This window comes from Numida meleagris, chromosome 3 (genome assembly GCF_002078875.1).
Source record: "Numida meleagris isolate 19003 breed g44 Domestic line chromosome 3, NumMel1.0, whole genome shotgun sequence".
In the NCBI taxonomy this organism is placed as follows: Eukaryota; Metazoa; Chordata; class Aves; order Galliformes; family Numididae; genus Numida; species Numida meleagris.
The window spans coordinates 29,391,167-29,413,746 of NC_034411.1; the positions used below are offsets into that span (position 1 = coordinate 29,391,167).

The 22,580-nt window shown below is 33.9% G+C and overlaps 1 protein-coding gene across 2 annotated transcripts in view; it reads right to left on the reverse strand.

The window, feature by feature from the left end:
- Positions 348-22,580, reverse strand: part of DNAH8 (dynein axonemal heavy chain 8) — a 127,196-nt gene continuing 104,963 nt past the window's right edge. For both annotated transcript variants that reach the window (XM_021389444.1, XM_021389445.1), the window contains 13 exons: positions 20,892-21,007; positions 19,380-19,582; positions 18,428-18,501; positions 15,717-15,869; positions 13,413-13,568; positions 11,151-11,267; positions 10,387-10,488; positions 9,851-10,011; positions 6,818-6,974; positions 6,128-6,280; positions 5,845-6,034; positions 2,552-2,673; positions 348-2,022 (listed from right to left, as the gene is read on the reverse strand). In XM_021389444.1, the coding sequence (XP_021245119.1) occupies positions 1,735-2,022; positions 2,552-2,673; positions 5,845-6,034; positions 6,128-6,280; positions 6,818-6,974; positions 9,851-10,011; positions 10,387-10,488; positions 11,151-11,267; positions 13,413-13,568; positions 15,717-15,869; positions 18,428-18,501; positions 19,380-19,582; positions 20,892-21,007 (1,992 nt within the window). In that variant the 3' untranslated portion in view covers positions 348-1,734. The remainder of the gene's footprint in view (positions 2,023-2,551; positions 2,674-5,844; positions 6,035-6,127; positions 6,281-6,817; positions 6,975-9,850; positions 10,012-10,386; positions 10,489-11,150; positions 11,268-13,412; positions 13,569-15,716; positions 15,870-18,427; positions 18,502-19,379; positions 19,583-20,891; positions 21,008-22,580) is intronic.

A 22,580-nucleotide genomic window follows, 5' to 3' on the forward strand; every position in this document is an offset into this window, starting at 1 on the left:
CATATAGACTTTCAGGTATAAACGTGGCAATGCACACCTTCCACCTGTGGCAGTGGTCTCACAGTTACACATAGTTTCCACATTGTAATGAAGCTGAAAAGCCAGACTAGGAAAGATATTGTAGGAGCGAATAAACTAGGATGTTGTGATGGCTTTGGATATGAGCTAAGATATTCTGTACTCCAAACAAGAATTTCTGTCTTTTCCTCCAGCACCCAGTTCATTGCCAATTAAAAGACTTGCAAACGATAATAAACGAGTTGGGGTAAGGAAGCTTTTACAAAGATCGGGTGTCACTGAAGACTCTTTCCTTTAAGACCCAACACATCCACACTGGTTCCAAGACAGCCTTTGTGAAATGCAGCTCCTTTCAGGACTTTAGCAGTGCCGTCTGCTGAACAGGGTTTTCAGGTTGAGGAGATAGGTCGATGTGAACAGCATTTGCTAGTGCTAAGATTGCCTAGCGACCTGTAACAAAAATCAAGGCCTCTAATCTTTTTGGTGTACAGTGGTTTGAATCACTACTACTTAAGACTGCTCAGCATTTATCAGGTGGGCAGGCTCTTTGCTCAGGATGACAGCTGAGCTAATTGATATTTGGGAGTTTCAGTTTGGGCTCCTTAATATTTCAGCATTTGCAAAGGCAACTCAGGATTCAGGAAATAAATGCCAGCTCAAGGAAGAGCCTTTCACCATCCTACCAGATGCCCAAGGCCTTCATCAAGTAGCAGTAGCTGCACTTTTCCACACCAGATAGATTTGATCATTCCTAAACTGCAAAACGAAGAACATAATCCAGTCAACGTAAGTGAAAAACTGCTGCCAAACAGAGGAATCTGAAGGAAGAACAAATCTGATACAGATTACTAAAGAGAGTGTAGACTGCATATCTTGTTTACTATTATGTGCATATAATTACTGAGGTACTAAATATCTGTAGATAATTCATGGATATTTATTGGATTTATCTGGAAATAATTCTGTGATAGCCACTCCCAGGATTCCAGTCTATGTTTTAGAGTAAAGGTGAAATGTAGGAAAATCACTGTAGTTGTACATAAGTTGCTCCATTATTCTAATTGGAAAAGTATCCAAATTAACTAGCTGGCACCGTTCTACTTCTGCAGCTATGTTCCTACGCTGCTAAATTGAACAGAGAACTTCCTGCCTCTGTAAGACTGTGGAAACATTTTTGGTGTAATAATCTTGGTTTGCATAATGTATATAGTTTAACAAGAACAAGTGAAAAACCACAAGCTAAAAATATGGAGCAAATACCATCTTTTATCTTAGTTTCCCACACATTCAAAGAGAATCATGCATGTATCATGCTGAGTCCGGGAATAGTTAACTTGGAGAATTTATATTTTATTGTGCCTTACGCTGTCTTCTGTTGTCGTTATATCTTACTGAAACACAAACTAAAAGCTGCATATAAGAAAATGCAAAAAGGCTGTTTTTCTCTTTTCAAGTTTGAAGTTATTTTTACATTAATTGTACCATTTAAGCCATTTTTTTGAAGTGATATAATGGAAACATCAAATACTACAATCAGTTAATTCAGTTTTAAGATAAGGTTTTCAACATACCACCAAAGAGAAAAAATTTCATAAGCTAACACTGAAAGTTTTAATGTAATAACAGATGGCCCCCAACTAAAAAGCAGAATTACAGATGCAACTGGTTATATATTCTGTATATATGTTTTGTTTTGTTTCTGCTACAAAAAACATTTTACTTGATGTCACATAGGAGAGCCACTCCTCTCAATATCCAGTGGTCTGGAGATACTACTGTCCTTAAATAGATCACTGTAATATAATTCAGATCTGTTCTGCTCGGCTTCTTGTAAACAGGACAAACATAGAGCTTGGGATCTTTAGGACCAGTTGTATTAATGGCAAATATATGTACCACGGGCAGCTGGACAAAAAGCATCTTTGGTGTAGATTCAGTGAGTTTACTATTTCTTCTGTCCCAGCCTGCTCCATCCAAGTACAGCCCATGAATATATACGCCTTCCTGTGTGGAGAGTAAGCAGATTTACATCACACAAAAGAGAACATCTGTTTTGTAAAATGAATAATTTGCTTAAACTATGAAAAGGAATACTTTTATAGCAAGACATTGCTATTCAATGTCATATCTGACATTGAATCTTTCTAATCTATAAAATTAAATTATAATATCCTCCCTTTTCAGAAGATAATGCTACTGAAAATGATGGCAATAAAAGTGTAATAAAACCTATTCTGCATACAATTTTATTTGAAGTTTATTATATATTCATTAAATACACATCTTATTCCATGGCTGAAGATCATTTAAGAGATACAGCTTTTTTTTGAATGAAGTGGCTTTTTAACATTATTTTTATAAATGCAAAATACAGAGCAGAAAATATTTATAGTTGTTAGTTATCTTCTAAGCAGAGAAAAAAACAGTGAGGTGAAGAGGTTAGTAACATTCCCCTTCAGCAATCCCAAATTACTGAGTTATACAAATTAAATACTGAAGTGAATAATAAACGATCTTTGCATGTCATACGTACAGAAGGAGGTGCTGTGATTTCTTCTTTGTTTAGCTTTAGCACTTCATTATGTATTGTAACTGTATCTAAAGCCCAGCCTTTATGTGCTCGAGTAGCTTCCTGCCTCATTGCTGTTAGGAATCCTTAAAAAATTAAGCCATAGGTTTAGTATATGACTCATACGGCAAAGAAATTTTGCTCATAATGCTCATGGTTCTACGCTCAATGTTATATTCAATATATTATTTGAATATATATATATTCAAAGTTCTAATGAAACCAAGCACCTTAACTAATGACAACAAAATTTTATTTGCCACCTTTTTGTTCCTATTTTGGCCCCACAGAACTCATTGCAGGGACAAAAATGGCACATACCTGAACAACTAAGTAGCTGAGAAAATGTTTGCTCAGGATACTGACTTGCTTATTATAGTTTATTATGTTTTCCATTACAAGATCCATGGTAGATTTGTGCTTCAAGAAGGAATCTGAAGATAGGTGAGCTTACACTGATGTAAATGCAGCTTAGAAAGAAGGTTTGTTTTGTTGTTGTTGTCTTTTTTTTTAATTATTATTTCTTTGTTTTAAATTGATGATGTAGAAAGATACAATAAATTTCAATAATGCGAAATTTCAGTGATGGAAAACCAAAGGTGAGTCTGAAGTGATAGTATAAATGACTATATGCAAGGGGAATCTAAACAAGTCAGTGTTTATAAAGGATTATTATTATTATTTTGTTAGTGAAGAAAAGGAAGAAATAAAAGTAGAGAATGACATAAGCAGTGAGGTGATTTTCAGAGTACTGTTTTGAGTAGACTTTGCAGAGATTCGCAATGAAAAAAGTTTGAGGTGAAGGGATGAATAGACAAGATGATAAATATTGTGCAAGAAGGAACTTTGGATGTGTTGTAATAGAAAAAGCTACGGAAATGAAACGCATGTAGAAAGAACAAGGTATTTGCAGGTGTCTCAGAATATGGTAACCACCAAAATAAAACAGTAGCTGCTATTTTCTGCTGCCAGATGAAGTACTAGTTGGAGCTGTTAGAAGGAGACTGAAGAAAAGGAAGAAAAGTTAACACAGAGAACTACATGCTTGAGTGTGATTACTATAAAGACTGAAAGATGAAATGGTATAAGTTGTTACTTGATGGGGAATAAAGAAAAGAAAGACTAGCATTTTGGGTGCTGTTGAGTATATAAAAGGAGAAACCACTGAATGAAATACTGGCAAGCTAGGAAGGAAACCATGACAGGACACAGTCATGAAGTGGAAGACAGCAATTCCAGATGTAAGAGGTGGTTTAACATTCTAATTAGGAAAAGTTCAACTAGAAGCTGTGTCACAGCTGAAATAAATATTTGTATGTGTTGCAAACACATGGTAATACATGTAAATGAAATGAACGTGTAATAATTTCCTCAAATACTATCTATTCTAATACAAATAAAACAGCTTGATCTAGGCTTCTAAATTTCACTAAAATTAATAATATCTGTAATAATATATGAAATTTGGTCTTTTATAAGCCTGCTGAAGTGCAATGTTTACTTAATGGAATACTTAGCGCATTACTGCAAACATTCACTCTCCCATAAGAATTATAATTTATGGATAACAAACGCTGATACTTGCCAAAACATCACAACAGATTTTAAATACAATTATTGGTGAGACTTTATAATATTATACAGAGATTTTTCCAATAAACTGATAAAATATACTACTCTTATTTTAACATTATAATGTATTTGCCAATACCATGATCGATTTAGAGCTTGATTCAGTCTGTGTTTACTTGCAATGGCAGTACTAGGCATTCCAATTGCTGAATTGCCTCATTCCAGTCAATTTTTAAACTTTAATTTGTGATTTGATCTACTCAAAGTTTCCTGGCGAGCAGTATTATTAACACAGTAACGATACCACGCTCTTATCCCATAGCACACCATTTATGCTTAGCAGACTACTTCTCAATTTCCAGTACCAGTATTTTGGAACAGAGAAATTTAAGCAATCATCAGCTTCAAGACAGTCTCTGTTTTGGGTTTAGCTCTTAGGCTAAGTACTTTCTTCTAATCAAAATAATCTGTTCCATTATCACCATTTACACCACTGTGAGTACTGCTCTTGCGCTCTCATTGGAGATCAGTGCACTCTCCATCTATGCTATTTATGATATAAATGGTGTGATGTTTTGACTGACATCTCAAAACAATCTTTTAACAATTATTGTGATGCTGTCCAGGCACCTTAACTGTTTCTGAGAGCAACTTTAAAAAAGACTCGTATTTCTACAGTCCTAGTCATAAAGGGGTCAGTAAGAATGGAAGCATTTCAACTCATAAGATGGTCAAGGATTTCATACATGAATTCTAATGAAAAAAAAAAAAACAAAAAAACATAGCTGTTAGATAAGTTTTCCATGGGCATTTTGTATGGTTAGTTGTGTAGGCTAAAAGATATTCTTCTGCAAACATACATCTAATAAGGTAACATTCTTTGTTAACCATGAAGATGGTTATAATTGTTTTTTGTTCCTTTCAATAAATATATCAAGCTGTAACAGACAATGATAGATCATGTTTACTTGTACTTTGCAGTATATCTTCAATGAATTTGAACAAACTGTATGTTAAACAGAAACACTGTGAAAATGACAGTGAAAGATGAGAATGGAAGGCAGGTAGTTCTGGTCAAGTTGTATGCTGTTACTGTACAGTGTATAAAGAATCTTTTGCTCTAGACTCTTCCATACTTGCAACTTGCACTTTGAAAATGGATAAAGAGTTTGTAGCCACAGGAAAAATAGGAAAAATACATTTTCTACAGAAGTTCTACAATATGCCAACAAGATAAAGGACTCCATTTGTTAGATGTGTGCTTTTTTTTCTTGTAATGTAAAGACTGTGTCCGTAGGTCAGACCAGATGACCATCCGTACAAGCATCCTGTCTCTGACTCTAGAAAAAGGAAGACACTTACTGAAACAACATTATAGCAGGCAAAATGACTCATAAATCCTTTCCCTTCTGGGTTCTTCCAAATTCTGCTGATGTGGAACTTAGTAATCTCCTAACTTGAAGGTTAAGTTTAAACAATCATGTTTATATCTGCCTTTGAACCAAGTTTCCCATAACTTTGTCTAATGTCTTTTTTTGAATCCATTTATAACTTTCTCTTCTACAATGTATTCTGACAATAATGAAAAAAAATCCTTTCTAGGTGTAATATTAAGTTAGACATATAGTAAAACCCTTTAAATTATTATTAAATACATTATTACTCAAATCCTTTCAGTACTCTACCTTGTGGATTAAAGAATCCAGTCATCCAAAACACATTTGGTCTTCCTTCATATATCCAAGTAGAGAATTGAGCATTTCTTTCCAAAAATTCAGTAAACCAGAAGCCCAGTGTTGAAGAATCCCAAGATACTCTTTTCCATACTTGAGGAATTCGAGCATCATACATATTATCCAGTGCATCTCTCAAATTCTGAAGGAGTGAAATGATAACATATGACCTAGAGCCATCAAGGTAATAGCTTAAACAGAATATTCCATACAGACTAAATGTGTTTATACTTGCCTCACTCATAATAATAGTCCCTTCTATGGCTAACTTAAGATCATTCAAACTGTTGCGGACTACTGTGATAACTTTTTGCATTCTGTCAATTTCTTGCCGAAGAAAAATATTCATAGAGTTGAGTTGTCCCATTTTAATTAAACGAGCCTTTACCTAAAATATAGATGCCCAGAAGACTGAATTTAGTTAATTATGAAATGTTGAAATACTGTTGTCAGATACAGCAATGTAACTTTGTTTGAGAAAGACAAATTGTAGATTTGTACTTTGAATTATTCAACTAAAAATTTCTAACTTAAAACCATTGCAGTTTTGTTGTTGTTGTTGTTGTTGTTTGTCTGATATTACCTAATTACTCATGTGCTAGACCAAGACCACCTGGAAGCACCTAGGAGACTCCTGTCACAAAAAGTTAAGATCATTTTTTTTATCATTTTTTTCACATCTAGCTATGGCAAGTATAGTCTCCAGGCATATCTCCATCATCTTTTTGAAATGATAGAGATAAAAACGTTGATTCCTTTCTGGAATCTGCTTGAATATGATATTTAATGAATTTAATGAAGGCTTTTGTGCTTTTTTGGGGGGGCGGTGGGGGGGGCACGGAGGTGAAGAGAGGAGATGTTGGAGTCTCATATGTGAAAATTCAACAGAGAAAGAATAGTAAGAAAACTACTAAGGTGAGCTTGCCTCATGAGGTATATAATCTGGAGGAAGTTTCTCTAGCATGTCTTCAGCTAAACGATAAACAATTGCTTCACGAGTTTCTCCAGGTCCTGCACCACCTTCTTTAGGCTGAATGTTGGTAATAGTATCTAGAACATCAGCTGCTGTGTTACTTTGGTATCTACAAGGACAAGAAATGTGTTATAAATTATAGAGGGTTTTTTAATAGCTAAAACGTGTACTTGGTAGAACACAAAATTCGAAAGTGTGGAAAAAACGTATTGTGTCACCCTGTTAATTTGAAACTCTCAACACAAATTGTTTTCCTTTGTTTACTGCCCCAAGCTGAACGCACTCTTTGTGAACAATTTTTGGCTTTGTGTGATTCTAAAGAATGTGGTTTGCCATCTACTCATCCTGTTATATGCTTGTTTTTCTAATTCAGAGAAGAGAGTGTTCCAGAGGCTGCTTCTTAACCTCTGAGAAAATGAGACAGCAGAAAAACTTATCACATGATTTCTAGGGATTCTATTTTCGTAATAAGAAAGAATATTTATTTCTTTTAGATGCTTCTAAAAAGTGGAATGCAGATGAAGGAGAAGGTAGAGGCATAACTCTGCACGCTGCCCCTTCATTAATTAGAACGTTCATTCTGCCTTGAGGCATTATTTCAGAATTAATTATAAAAGCTGCTAGATTTATATCATTGAAGATTAAAACCTTCTATTTAATAGTACAGCATGGGCAATGCTAATGTAAATTTATGTTCTTAATCAATACAAAAAAAAGCATAGCATTTATGGTAAAAGATAGTAGACCATGTCAGTTCTTCAACACAAGTAGAACCATGGAAGTAGTTCTGTTATAATGCTATCTAGCGGCACAGCTTTCTGACAGGCTGTAAGAAAGAAAGCATAAAGTCTATCTGTTCATACTGCAGTGGTGGCATTGTCTACTTTTACCTTATGGTATGTACGTGATGAACATACAGCCTTGGTCTGACTCAGAACATAAATTTATTACAACTCAAAGCATAATTTTACATGCCAGTTTTACTTTTCAACCTTCATCTGACATCCATCCTTATTACTTTGCCATACGTAATTATATAAGAAATGAAACCAAGGGTTATTCCTCAGGCTGGAACATGTGAACTAATAAAGAAAGTATCTAAGATTGAAGATAGTGTCATAAGACTACAGAAGCTAGATACTGTGCATTTCAACATAAACTGTTTTTGAATTCAATTATAAGACTATAAATCAGAAAAATAGAAGAAATTCTGCTGGCACTTTGCTTCTCAGAGGATATAATTTCTGCTTCTGAATGTAAGAATGGTGGGGCTCTCGTGGTTTTTAATAACGTTTGACTTCAGATTCAAAACTCACAAGCCATTTTCCATTTATGCCCCTTCATTTAAAAAATGACATTTTTATTCAAGACTACATACTGTCATAAAAGTTGGATAAAATAAAACTTCTTCAGGACTTGTGATTTTGTTCCTAATTTTGATACCATACTGGTGCTTTTAATACCTTCTTTGTGTCTCAATGACTACACAACTACTGGCAAGAACAGCTGTGAACCTTTTTCCTTATACTGCAAGTCCTGCTCCTCCAATACTGCTGCTAGATGATTCTACGTGGAAGAAATAGGTCCCACGATTATTATGTTAATTAAAATTTAAAATATAAAAACGTTTGTTCTTTCCCTATGTCTAAACAAAAATAGAAACTATTTTAAAGGGAGACAATATGCAAACTTTAGGGAAAAGCAGATAACATAGAGCACTTTTTGAAAGATATCTTCAAAGTAGCAGACTCAAAGGGAAGTAATACTCCTTTCTCTGGAAAAAAGGAAAAATGACCTGAATCATCTGAAGAATCGACTTCTCACAGAGCATGGTCTCAACAGACCACAGTTAGTTTCAGGTTTCCTCCAATAAATTACCCCTCTCCTACAGGACTAATTTCAGGGCCAAAGTGTCTCTCTCCTTAGGACTTTGTTTAGTTCTGAATTAAATATTGGATTTTCTTTAACCAGTTATGGAAAGGAGATCTTGCAAGTATAAAAGAACGACTTCAAAGAGGAAAAAAATATAGTGAATCTGCTCTTCGATTACTTGCCTGAGAAATACGTATTTACAACAGTAGGTACTAAGTGGAGGCGACAATAAAATTGTGTATTGTTCTCGTAGTATCTTTATGATATTGAGATTTTTATATGGTATCAGCATCTCAAATTTGAGACTGAAAAATTCAGGGAAGTTACTGTTATGTCCAAAAATGTTAGAAAATATTTGGTTTCCACAATAGGCACTTAAATAACATTTTCTGTGCTTAAAAAAGTTGTGTTAAGAAACAATGAATAAGAACATGTTGGAAATGCAATAATTGATGGCAGAATTAAGAGCTTTTGTGAAAAATGATTTATAACCTTTTGTAGAGTATATAACATTAGAAGAAAATAAACAAGAAAATAAAAGCCAACTGTTACAAATATTATTTAATATTAAAAACATAATTAGGTAAAAGATAAAATTTTAAATTGAACTAATACTTGGTGAGACTGAAAAGCCTCTTTTAAATAATGGGTATGACAGGAATGATGGCAGCAAAAAATTGTAGTTACATGCAAAGGAGTGCTGTAAACCAAATGACAATCCAGAAAATTATTTAATAATAGTATACAGTAAAAATAATGGAACAGCAAAAGGCAAACATTAGAAACTTTCTTTAGTTGAACTGTACAGAACCTAATATCATATTTCAATACAGATATTTCATAATGCTTTCATATTTAAAAAAAATGTAAAAAGCACATAAACTAACACTAAGAACATGAGTAAATTCTGACTACTTTGAAAGAATATGTAAAATGTAGCTGAAGATACTGCGTTCATAGTCATGTACATGCATATAAAGTGTTCTACCTCAATACTGAAATTTACATGAATCCTAGATATCGCTTGAAAAATATACTTAGATATTTCACAGAGATTTTATTTCTAAATAGTGAGGAAGAGTCACTAGATTCAATATACTGAGTGCCACTTACGTTATATCAGCATTTGGATGGAGACCAAAGACCTTTGGGCTATCCACAGCGGGGAGTGACTGGATGTATTCAAAATACTGGTCCACGGTTTTGCACACTGGAATTTTATATCCAGTGTAAAAACAGAAAGCGCTGTCAAACATCTTTTCACTAAACCACACCTGGGCAAAATCCAGAGGAAAAAAGTATATTATTCTGCTCCTTAGAGTTTTTAATCTCAGTTTTAGAGAATAAGAGTTCTTGTTTTAGCTAATATATCAATTTTTTTCTTGAATATAGAAGTAAATAATTAAGCATGATATCTTTGAAGTTTGACTTCTAGTTATGTCTTTCCAAAAATTTCTGCTACTCACTTAAGAGAAATCAAGAGGAAGAACCTCACTGGTAAAGAACAATATTTTGAAAAATTCATTTCACTCTGAAGGGTCTTACACTCTGGTGAATAAGTGCATATGCAGTAGAAAGATGGTCTTCTGATTTCTGTATAGCAACAACCAATAAAAATGACAAATAGCTGTTCTTTCAAGGTCTCTCACCCTTGCAAAGCAATTAAGAAGGCGCTTATCAAAGTCATCTGTGACTCTGCCTCCATATTGCACTTCTCCAATCATGTAGCGTACTGTGTTCCATGATATTCCCTGCATGCAAGTGAGGTAAATAAAGGACTGTAGTTAAAACACATAAGAAGTAGTATTTCAGATATAACCACATTCTAAAATGTAAGCTGAAAAGATTACCTTTGGAAGAAAAAATGACACTTGAATTCTAATGTGTTTTCTAAGCCTAACTCTGTAATTTTAAACTAGAATTGGGCTTAATATTGCTTTAAGACACATATCTCATTATTTCTTGTGTGACCTGAAATCACTCTCACATGCTACTGCCTCTTTTCTCTGTTTAGTTTTTCCTCTGCGGTTTCTCATGTTTCTTAATCACCAAACTGCTACTTTGCAAGGAAGGGCTATTCTTCATTATTCCCGTGAAACAGTAGAAGCTCAATTGGCAGCCACAAAGAAGTCTGATTGAATGTGTCAAAACCTGAAAATATTTGAGCTCCCTTTCCAAAACAGATACTGTATAGATTCGTTAATATTTTGCTTATGGCACTGAAAGAACAAGATCAAGTTCTGAAATTCTTAAATACTAAATTTTTTAACATGGATGATAGTACAAAAAAAAATAAACTTTGATCATTATTAGCTGTGGTGAAAGAATAGAGATTACTAGAAACATGATGAAAAACAATCAGAAGTGCTGCATAAAGCAATTGAATATACTGTAAGCAAACTGTAGCATTCACCTTCTTAATGTCACATTCATCTAGGTGATTTTGTATAAACTGAACACTGGCTGTAAAGTCTGCTGAGTTAAATTCATAGGGAATATTCCAACCCAAAGGCCCATATTTTCGTCGTTCCTTAGGAATGCAATTAAAAACAGATATGTTAATGAAATGCAATTAAAAACAGATATGTTAATGAAATGCATCGTTTTGTTTCATTATTCAAGTTAAATTCAAGTATAAAAAACTAGCCTAAGAAACAGCTATGTGCCTCAAACATATCAGTAGTAAACAACATCATACTGAGCTCCACCATGGGGATAAAAATTTGTAGAAGAATCAACAGAATCATTTCTTTACTTTCAGTGTAAATTACTTTTACTAATTAATGTATGAGTCATAGCTTTTATATGTCTCAGGTCTACGTGGATGATCAGCTTGTTCTATTAAGTAATTAATTAAAGGACACACTGGGTCTGCATTTTCAGCATACTCAACAATTCTATCTGAATTCTATAATCTTTCTTTTTTATTTTGCTATGTATACAGTCTACTAGTGATAGTCGCAATTTTTCAAATTCACATATTAACACTCAGTTATCCAAAAGTTTCTAAGTCGCCCTTTTTGTCTTCATTGGTTCACTGCACAATTTCAATACATTTTTCAAAACTCAAAACTTTATTTACTTTCCTAATGCTGCCACCACAGCAGTTTTCAAAGATACTGTTGTATACATTTGAATATAATATTATAATGCTAGGAGCAACAGAAAAATAGTTTACTATAAAAGTATGAGAATATAGTCTGCAGCTCGAAGACATTTTAAACATCTTAACACTATTAGATTTCTCTCTTTGTTTTAACCACTCCAGTTACATCACTCAATGAATTTTTTTAGGATGTAGAAAAGATTACTCCATGAAGAATTACATTGCTAAGAGTGCTATTATTTATTGAATGAATAAACAGTGTAATACTGATGTTCTAAAATTAACTAGAGTTATAGTATATTTATAGGATTTCAAATAGCTAGGTGAACAATGACTTAGAGTTGTTGACATCACTGAGGAGAATTTAGCTACCTTTGCTACAATATTTGAAAAGAACTAGAATGGGAAAGAAAAAGGAAAAAAATATGTATACAAAAAAAAAAAAAAAAAACAACGCGAAGACCTTTTACATTTCCTATTTTTTCCCAAAGCATATATTCTTGCTAATAGATGAGACAGCACTAACCAATAATACCCTGCAGAAAGGTATAATGATTTTCTGCCAAATTCTCTGAATTACTTCTTAAGCTATATTTATTGTGGCAATCTTGTCAAGAAAGGATATTATATACTGGTCGGTTTAAAGGGAGAGAAATGTATATACTGCTTGCTGATCAACAATCCAGCAATAAATTTTCTGAGCAGATGAATAACAATATTTTTTGAAAGTACTGATGATTGAACAGAGTTAGGTAGACAGTATACATGACAACTTTCTGTTTATAGTGGGTAGAAGGAGGAAAATAATTCAGAACACAGTGTATTAATAGGGACCTCCTACAAAAGGCCTCTTTCACCATATTTGCTGCACTGAAAATACAAGAAGCTCAACAGAACCTGAAGTTTTAATAGTATTATAAACCTATTTTGAGACTCTTGCTTAAAAGAAGGTATATTCAGAGAAGCCAAATACTTCATAGACATCATGTGATCTCAAATATTATATATACCATGAATGTACCAAATACACATACCATCTTGCTGCATTGATATTAGTGTACAAACATTGTCACATAAAAATAAGATAAAAAGACACTAAGTGATAGAATTTGATGTTAGCCATCTAGAAAGTAGACAGCTACTCTAAGCTAGGCATATGATCTGCCTTTGAAATTAATGGGAAAAAATAGTGATCTCTCTCCAGAAAATTATTCATACCTTTATAGTGAGCAACCTGATAGATACCCTGATTTGCTGTTTTGGGGTGCTTATCTATGTCTGTTCCTGACAGAGAGAGAGCTTAGATGTCATCCCTTAGGTGACTAACTTAGAAAGCTAAAATTGGATGAAAAAAATCCTCATGCTAAACAGCTATAGCATGAAAATTATATATAATTTAGAAGACAGTTAAAAGAAGAAAGTATCTTGAAATACAGATGATAGAAATCAAAGCTCCAGCTCTGCAACACGATCCTACAACAAGTATCAGAATGTGTATTTTCCAGTAGGGAACACTGTTAAAGTACCTGCATTTATCAGGATTTTATTTTCAAACATTGTAAGAAATACCTGAACAGTAGAATGTAGAAAAGCTACAGTGTAAAGCAAGGGTTTCCACATAGGCATATTGCTAACATCTAACAGATCCTGATTAATTCCAGAAAATGTTCTTTTTAAACCAGCACGTACACCTTGGGGAGGTTCATTTGTGAACTTCAGAGCAACCTGTTATGTAAAAAGATAAAGCAATTGTACTTATTTACTGAAACAAAAGCAACATACAGAAATGTCACAGACATTAGTTATAAATAAAATATATAACGTAAGTAGTTGAATCATTGTAGATTCAAAATTGACACTGCTTTACTCTGTAAAAGCAGTATGCATTACAGTAGACCACAAAACTCTATGACATGCATTACTTTAAGATTTTGAACATGGATTTTCTGTTTATGTTGGTGAGAGCCATCACTGACAAAAGTCCACAGATGTAAGAATTTTCATCAACAACATGCAGGCAGTCACCGTGCTTTTCATTACACATCATATGATTCTTTATCCCCAGTTCAATGACTGAATGAAGAGAACTATCCAGAGTAGATGGTAAATTTATTGTATTTTTGGTCCCAAGACTTCACAATAAATACAAAGAAACCTCTCCTCAGTTCAGGTCTTTGTGTTCACAGAAGCTACTGTGGACTCTATTGCTGTGTCTGCCACAGTAAATTAGGAGATTGCCTGAGAATGTTCCTGGGTACTCCACTCAGCAGGCCTGGAAGCCAAACCAGTGGTAGTAAAATGCCAAAGTCCTTTTGGCAACAGACAATAGATTTGAGAAAATTTTAACCATCAAACCACATCTGCAGATTATTTAAAAGTGTACTACAAGCTTTCATGTCAGAGAATATTATAACTACTTACTCCTACGGACTATTGCATTCTGCTGGTTGATGGTCATGGGCACACTAGAATCTATTAGTTCAGACACAGACTGGCTTTGCCAGAATCTGATATATATTCCATAAGACATTTTCAAATGCTGGAAGAACTCAAATAAAAATGAAGTGCTTGTCTGCTCCAGCAGTACGTACCTGTCTGGCTGGTTTGCATAACATCACAGCACGCATTGAAAGCGTAGTTAATGTCGGGCTGCCGTAGGGCTGAATGCGAGTGTGGTTGTGAACTGTTTCTACCTCTGAGAGAACTTTAAAGGACTACATTAATGAACTGGTACTTCTCCTAGCAGTTTTACTATCCCCATGTTTATAATAAAGAACTTCAATTCTTTTTAAGGAATGACTTTTCAACTTAAATTCATATCTCTGGACTGCAGACCCTAGGCAAGCTGTCTCAGAGACATGAGCTCTAGACTTTTGCAATGACCTATCTGCACATGAGCACACTAAAGCTTTGGACTGAATGGGAACACTTGCTAACCAGTATTTCCATATTTCAAGGGTTATCCTGTTCAGTTCATGAGGAAAATTGCTTTTTAAAAAAGCAAGTGACTCTCTTTTCTTCCAAAAATGAGATGACCTTCAATCTATATACATAGCAACATACACTTCTTACTGAAAGCACTCTCCTAAATTCATTCCAGAAAGAAATTTCCTCCTCCCTTCTCCACACTGTCATATATATACATGGCATACTCATATATATGTAGGCTAATGCTTCCCTTCATATCTTAGGTATCAACCATACTATCTGTTTTTATTTATAGAAAACAGAAACTGCTGAGAGGACTACCACTGCTTTAAAGAGGAAAGAGGTCTTTGAACACCAAAGAGTCGGCACATATCTATTACACTAGATATTAATAAGCATTATGACCTGCTGCAAAAGTACTGGCAACAGACTAGTGACTTAAATGCACTTTGTTAGAGGTTAGGCAATTTTCCTGGTAGTGACGAAAAATGTTTCCTTAGGATCTGCAGCACAACCATTTATAGTTTAGCCAAAAAAGTCCAGATTACTTCTTGGTAGATGATGTTCTTTGAGATGTGCTGTACTTACATGTTCTGTTCTTTTTATGTTTTATTCCAGCTGGAGAAATCTAAGAGTCTAAGAGTAGTCATGGCCATTGCCCTGTGCAGGAGGAACCTTGGTAAAAAGGATACAAGTAAAGCCTGATAGTTTTGATTCATCTGCATATGCATCTTTAATTGAGAGAACTTCCAGTTCTCTCATAATGCATCTTTAATTGAGAGAACTTCCAGTTACTGGTAAGTAACCTTCCTGTTTAGTGTCATTTGGATTGTAATGTTCATTTTTTCATGCCCCTCTGCTCTCCATTTATTCCATTTAATTTTAAACACTTAAATTGAATAAATTAAATGGCATGAAGTGCCTGAACTAAACATTTGAACAAACCTGTAACAGCGTAATTGGGAATTTAGGGTGTGGTTCAGTAGTTATCCAAACTCGAAACGTCTCATCCGGTATCTCAGCAGTAAGAAGTGTCTCCAGTAGTTCATCCATGAAATCCAGCCCAAGATGACAATTTTGTAGTAACACCCAGCCACCCTAAATAGGAACACTGACTATTACCATATAAAATTAAGAACAAGTTATTCGTAACATTAAAAACAGCCATCTATGTTAGAATCAAATTTGGTCTTGCACATAATTTTTTGAGTTGTTTTACTTTTGATTTGTTTCTAAATATGTATTGCCATTTGATTTGACACTGGCATAGTTAAAAAAAATGGAAACAAGTTAGTGTAAAACTTACATTCTATAAATTCATAATGAAAATAACATAACCAGAGTCAAATGTTCTAAGTAAAGTATCAGTGCTACCTAGTGGCAAAAAGAAATAATTCCTGTCCTTTCCCAGCAAAATATCAGTGAAAAGCAATCCTACCATCAGATCCAAAAGAATACAAATGAAAAATCAACAGCTAAAATCTAAAACATATATCTTAAAAAATAAAAACCACAAACAACTGTATTTTTAATAACATAGTCTAAAGTAAGCGTAGAGAGCTTGTATAAAAACTCCAGAACTTTCTAATTGCAATTAGGCTACCTGCAGTAAGTACATTTTTATGAAATTCAACTTGCTGCATATTAATTTTGTTCTTATTCAGCTCTTGACTGCATCAAAGCTCTATTTTGATTATTCTCTCTCTGCACTTCTGCTTATGAATTTAAATTCAATCAGCTTTTCTAGGATCACTTTAGAAGCCTGGTGCATCTGAAGCCTGATACTAATATTGGACATTATTTAATCAGTTCTAAAAAGTGATGTGTGGATTTCATTACAGCTTGTAATTTCATATTGGCAATTTTGTTTTAACCTATTTAGAAAGAGAGAAATAACATTTTGTACTGAATATTATCAAAATATTTGTGGTGAACTAATGACTATTAAAACAACAACAACAAAAAAAACAAAATAAACAAATAAAAATGTAAAAAAAAAAAAACAGACATAAAAGAAACCTTATGAAGGCTTTCTTTCTTTCTTTCATAGAGATAGAGGGGTTTTTTTTCAGGAAGATCTTTAATCAGTGTGTTCCATTTCCAAATGAATGAGACTCAGTTCTTCAAAATTATCTACACAGCACAGCAGCTTTAATCATATTATACACACTTGGTCAGAGGTAGAGAAACCACCATATTCACTAAGTCTTTTCTTTTTTGCCTTTCACATTTGATGTTCACATATTTCTCCTTCTCTAAAATGTGTGTACCACCAAGGGATTTGGTTCAGAAATTGATACTAGTAGTCCTACTGAAGTATTGTTTTGAGTATGCTTGTACTTTCAGCAGAGAGCAGGGCAAGGTTGCCTGATTTCTCATTGTTCCAAGAAGTTGGTGGGTGGAGATGGAGAGCCAAGGAATCTAATGGATGTCATATATTGTGGAAGGTAAGTTTTAAATCTCAAATCTCAGTGGATTCATCTTGAACTTTTAATCTAACTTTTCATGAATATTTCCACTGTAAGTATGAAAGAATACAACAGACAAGTAACACAGCACCAATCAAACATTTTACTGAACACAAGTCAGTCCAGAATTCCTTAGGTGAATATTACACGTGCTATCCTCCTGGTTCAGAAAGGATGAATAGTTGGTTATGGCCATACCAAAGCTGTTTCATTTATCAATATAGTTCTTTCCATCTTCAGTTAGTAAATAACTTCTTCAGTTTACAATTAGTAAGGATATTCTAATCCATCAGAATTCCTGATATTTTGGGCTTATAGGCAACTATGGCTATATATCTTCACTGTACTTCAAACATACTTCACTATATGTTCACTGTAACACTGTCCAAAACTCTTGTGTTCCAACTCCAGTGTTCAGTTGACTGGACAGCGCTACTTTTACACTAAAACTTTCATATTATATCCACAGTTTGTTACCATCTTTCTAGCTGCCCTCAAGTCTTTACTGTTTGAGAATATCCTCTGCCACAAAAAATAAAGAAAAAAAAAATATGCTACAACGTGTCTCAGGGACATCAGAGCTTTTTTCTCTGATGTCCCAAAGACTCAATGACTGACAAATAGAAAAAGAACCAAAACGACTGCTGTGGAACAAAGGGCCCTGCCAATAGCACATATGCAAGGAAGAAAATGTGAGGAGCCTCAGCCTTCTGCATCAACAGCTTTACACTGTGTTTGCTTTGTACCCATCATTTTATCCTGCTGAATTTTTGCAACTTCTATGTAGCTCTCACAAGGAAGGAAAACAAAAACCAAGCACAATCCCAGACCAACAACAAAACAAAACAAAACAGCAACAACAAAACTCCATCAAAGAAGAGAATTCTGCAAGCCTTGCAGGATAGAATTAGGACACTATGTCCTTCTACTCTTGGATGACAGTGCAAAAAGAGAATGGGCCACCCCTGAAATGCTGCTTGACAATATTGCTGGCAGAAATATTCCCTTGGACTCCACAGGTACATGTATATCCCAGAGAAATGTTTTCAAGGCTCAGGTTCTCAAAGACTTGCTTACCCTGAAATAAATCTGATAGTAGGGTGAAAATGTGAAATAAAGAAAGACTGCATGCAAGGAGAGCTTTTCTGCTGAGCAGAAAATGCATTATATTGCAGTGGTTTTTCTCACCTGTTGCATTGACATTTGTATGAGTTTGCGTGCATGGTATTCTTGTCCTTGACCCATAGAGATAGCCCTACATTCTGCAACAAATTTGACGATGATTAATGAACTACAATTCTTGAAAAAAAGAATGCCAATTCAGTTTAAAAAAAGTGATATAAATACAACACAATTAAGTGTGTTTACAAAAAAAAATACAAGTAAAATCCCTCCACTACATGTAAGTTTTAACACCGAAACATAAAAATATACATCCATAATGTTTACAGTGTTTGCAGAAGTGAAATACTGTGCCTAACGTTATTGTAAATGAGAATTTGAGCCAAATTATAATTAAGTCACAGCTTACTTTGAAATATGAACCCAGATTTTTCTTTACGTGTAGGTGATGAAGCCATGTAAATTAACAATATCCATACTTTTAAATTTAAATGATGAGCATCTTAGTGTGACTAATATCACAAATATATGTATGTACACCCAGCTCAGTCTGTATACACAATTTTCAAAATTTCGATACAATGTAGATACAAAGTCCTGAATATACAAATGCAGATAATGTGCATGGCTTTTTTACAAAGTAATCTTGCAAGCAGATTGCTGATAATTTCTTTCTTTGCACTTGATATTTAAAATAAAAAGATGGTATTGTCATCATGCCAGAATTAATAAAAAGTAAATATTGTCTTACAGTTACAGGTTAAAAAACATAATCACTTGGATGATAACAATTAATAAAAGAAGAACAGAAAACATTATTTTCCAACTGCATACAGAATAGTACTCAGCATACTGTAGTTTATTTAATATTATATTATCACTAAAACAATGGTTCAGGAACAGTAATGGTGGTACAAATGAATTTGAAAAATACTTTTCAGAAAAAAAAAATTGAAGTTTCTTACATTACTCTTCTGTATATTAAATGACTCAAGACAATGAATAATTATTTTCTTACCCAATTTAAGCTTCCTAGCCAAGGAATCAATCTGAATAGTTGGATCAGATCCCATAGACAAGAAACAGATCAGAGGTGTTCGTGTGTCACTTTCCCCCCAAGTTTTTTCTAAATTCAGAATGACTGGTTCTGTATATTTCTCACCCAAGGAACCTGCAATGTATTTCCTAGCTTGGGAAAGAGTCCGGTCTGGACACCAAGATCTAGAAATAAAATATAAATACATGAAAATACAAATTCAGTCACACTTCCTGTTGCAGATAAATTCTATTTTAATCAAATAGAGATTTTTGTTTGATAATATACATATTCATATTTATATCTTTATGTTTCTACAATTTTAATAATAGAAAGGGCTGGTAGTCTTCCCACTGCTTATGACTGGTCAGTACTTTGCAGTTGCTCACAATTTTGCCACAAGTTAATCATTTGCTCTGGAAATTTCTGTTCTGGGTACCTGTATCACATGGGGGCACGCTTCAATATTAATAGAGCGTTTGTGTATGAGAACACAAGTAGGGAAATATAAGATTGGTTTCACTCCTCAGTACAATTCTACAGATGTTTCATTGGGTCTGTAAGTCTTTCAGGACACAACTCTTGCAATGGATTGTCTCTGTGTTTGGGATGAGTCTTTATTGTTCCCAGGGGGAAAAAAAAAACAAAACGTAACTTCTTTCAGACCGAATGATATGACTTCTCTGCAAAACTTCCATTTATAGTCTTCTTCTTTATAGATTCCCCTCCTTCTGGGTGTATAGCATGTATCAGAAAAGCATTTCTTCCATCATATTCAGGTGTTTTTTTTATTGAACAGGCTGAATCCACTCCAAATGCATTTCATGGTGTAGTAATTAATGTTTTATGCAGAGCATCTGATTTACTTCTTGCAGAATTTGGAAACTATATAATGAATGCAGAAAGATATAAGAAAGGTACGTCGGATCTCACGTACAAGGTAGCTAAAAGCTGCTTTGGAGAAATCCATTCCATCCCAAGTACAGCCACAGAGATCCCAGGCAATGCAATAAAATCTTCTACACCACATTTTACACATGGGACTTTAGAATATCTGTTTTGCGTTTTCACAAACATATATATACACACATATTAATGTTTTTAATTACATAGGATATTTTGAGTAGCTCATTTTAAGAAAAGTGAAAAAAGGTCATTTTGAAAACTATCTGAATGATCCTACTATTTCATTGGATTTCTGGAGAAGGCTGCAATGTGAGTGCCATTCTTGTTTTAGCATGTCATAAAAACAGTCAGTAAGCAATTTATTTTGACAAAAGTTATTTTCAGACTCTTCAGTGGATAGCTGAGATAGCTCTTCAGAGCTCTGTTATGTGTTATCTTTAGATAGTTCTGTCATGTGAATGAATTAATAGTATCTAAAGTCACCCACTAATTAATTACAATTATGCTATTATGACAATAGCATATCAATTTTCTGAGACACATGCTGCAATAATGTATGCCATTTCTCAAATTTCAGAAGATGCTCACCTGATAAGTAAAAGCCTGTGAAAGGTGTCAAGTGAATCATATCCATCAGGAATAATTTCTTCCTCAGGAGCATCCTTATCAAACCAGTGTTTCCATACCTTCTCGTTACTGGCTATCTAAATTTATTACATTAATACACACATAAATACATTTCAGCTGCAGTAAAATCCCTTTGGAAATGTGTGTTTAAATGAAATTTTCCTATATTAGAATATATTACAAGCATCATTAACAGACTGTAGCATTTAAGACACACACCAGAACTACAATATTGCAATTAGAAATGTTAGTACTAAGCTGCAGCTACTTAAAAATCAGTAATTAGCAGAAGGATTCTACACTAGAAAAGAAATGCACCATGATATTTTTTCTGATTACAGAGTACTAAGAGAAAAAACCTTACTGTACCTGCTCAAAGCATCTGCTAATGGCCACAGTCAGACAGTATACTGGGCTAAAAGTTAACTCAGTAAAATCATTAAGTTTTTATTACTTATTTCTTTGTATAATCTCTCTTCCTCAACCATAGTTGGTAACAGGGTAATTTAGAAGAGAACTTTATTTTTAGGGAATGATTCATAAATGGCCAGGGTAAAAGAAAAACCACAAGCAACCTCTTGAAAAATGGGAACACTACTGTCAAGCTTTTTTTCCTTATTTTAAATCATCTGTTCGTATCTGCATGAATAATTAAATAATTGTATTCAAAATGATGAGCCAAACAGACAGTATAAATGGATGCGAGTCAGTATTAAAAATGTTATTTTCAAATTTCCAATTTTTACTAAAATCCCAGATTCTATCTCTGTTACTAAAATCACCTTGCTGTAGCTTTCCAACTAGTAAATATACGGAAATTTTAAGTTAGCACTTAAGCAGCTCTCTTTAATTTAATCCTTAAGTGTTATAGTCTAAAACTGTCATATACTGTGTTACAGTCTAAAACTGTGCTTGCACAAAATATTGCCTGATTCAAAATTTTTGCAAATTGTGGAAGTTTACTGAATTCCACTAGTTTTATCCACATCACATCAAGAATCCTGTAACAGAACCAGTACAATCTACAAACTAAAAAGAAAAAAATTGTAATTGATAAACATATGACTAAATTTAAACATCACAGCAGCTTGCAGTGTAACGCTCTTTGGGTTCTAGTACCCTAACAACCCAGAGTGGAGACCTGACTAGAATTCCTCCAGCTTGCTCCAGACTCAATGTCCTCTTTTGGTACCCCCAGAAACCAAAATGCAGAGAATAAAGGCAGCTAAGTAGCCAGATCTTTCCTTGATACAGAGCTGGGAAACAGTCAGGACCACTTCCAGATACTTCCATTTAGGTGAAGACTCGGCAAACCTTCAGGGAACTAAATACCATCACAAAATTGGCTTGTTTGACCATTGCTTTAACAGCAAGAAGGCCTCAGTGATCAGACCAAAAGCCCAATTAACAGTGCTTGGCAAGAAAAGAAAGACAAAGGCTTAGAGAAGATTTTAACTACAATAATAATAAAAAAAGATAAATCTAACAAATTAAATAAAAAAATTAACATGTCACGGTCTTGTATGTATATAAGTCGACGTATGTTTCAATAACAGAAATAGTATTTTTATAGGTAGCTTATCATAACTGAGTAATATTTTGGCCTTTAAATAGAAATGATTATTTAAAAAGACAGCAAGAAATTTATTT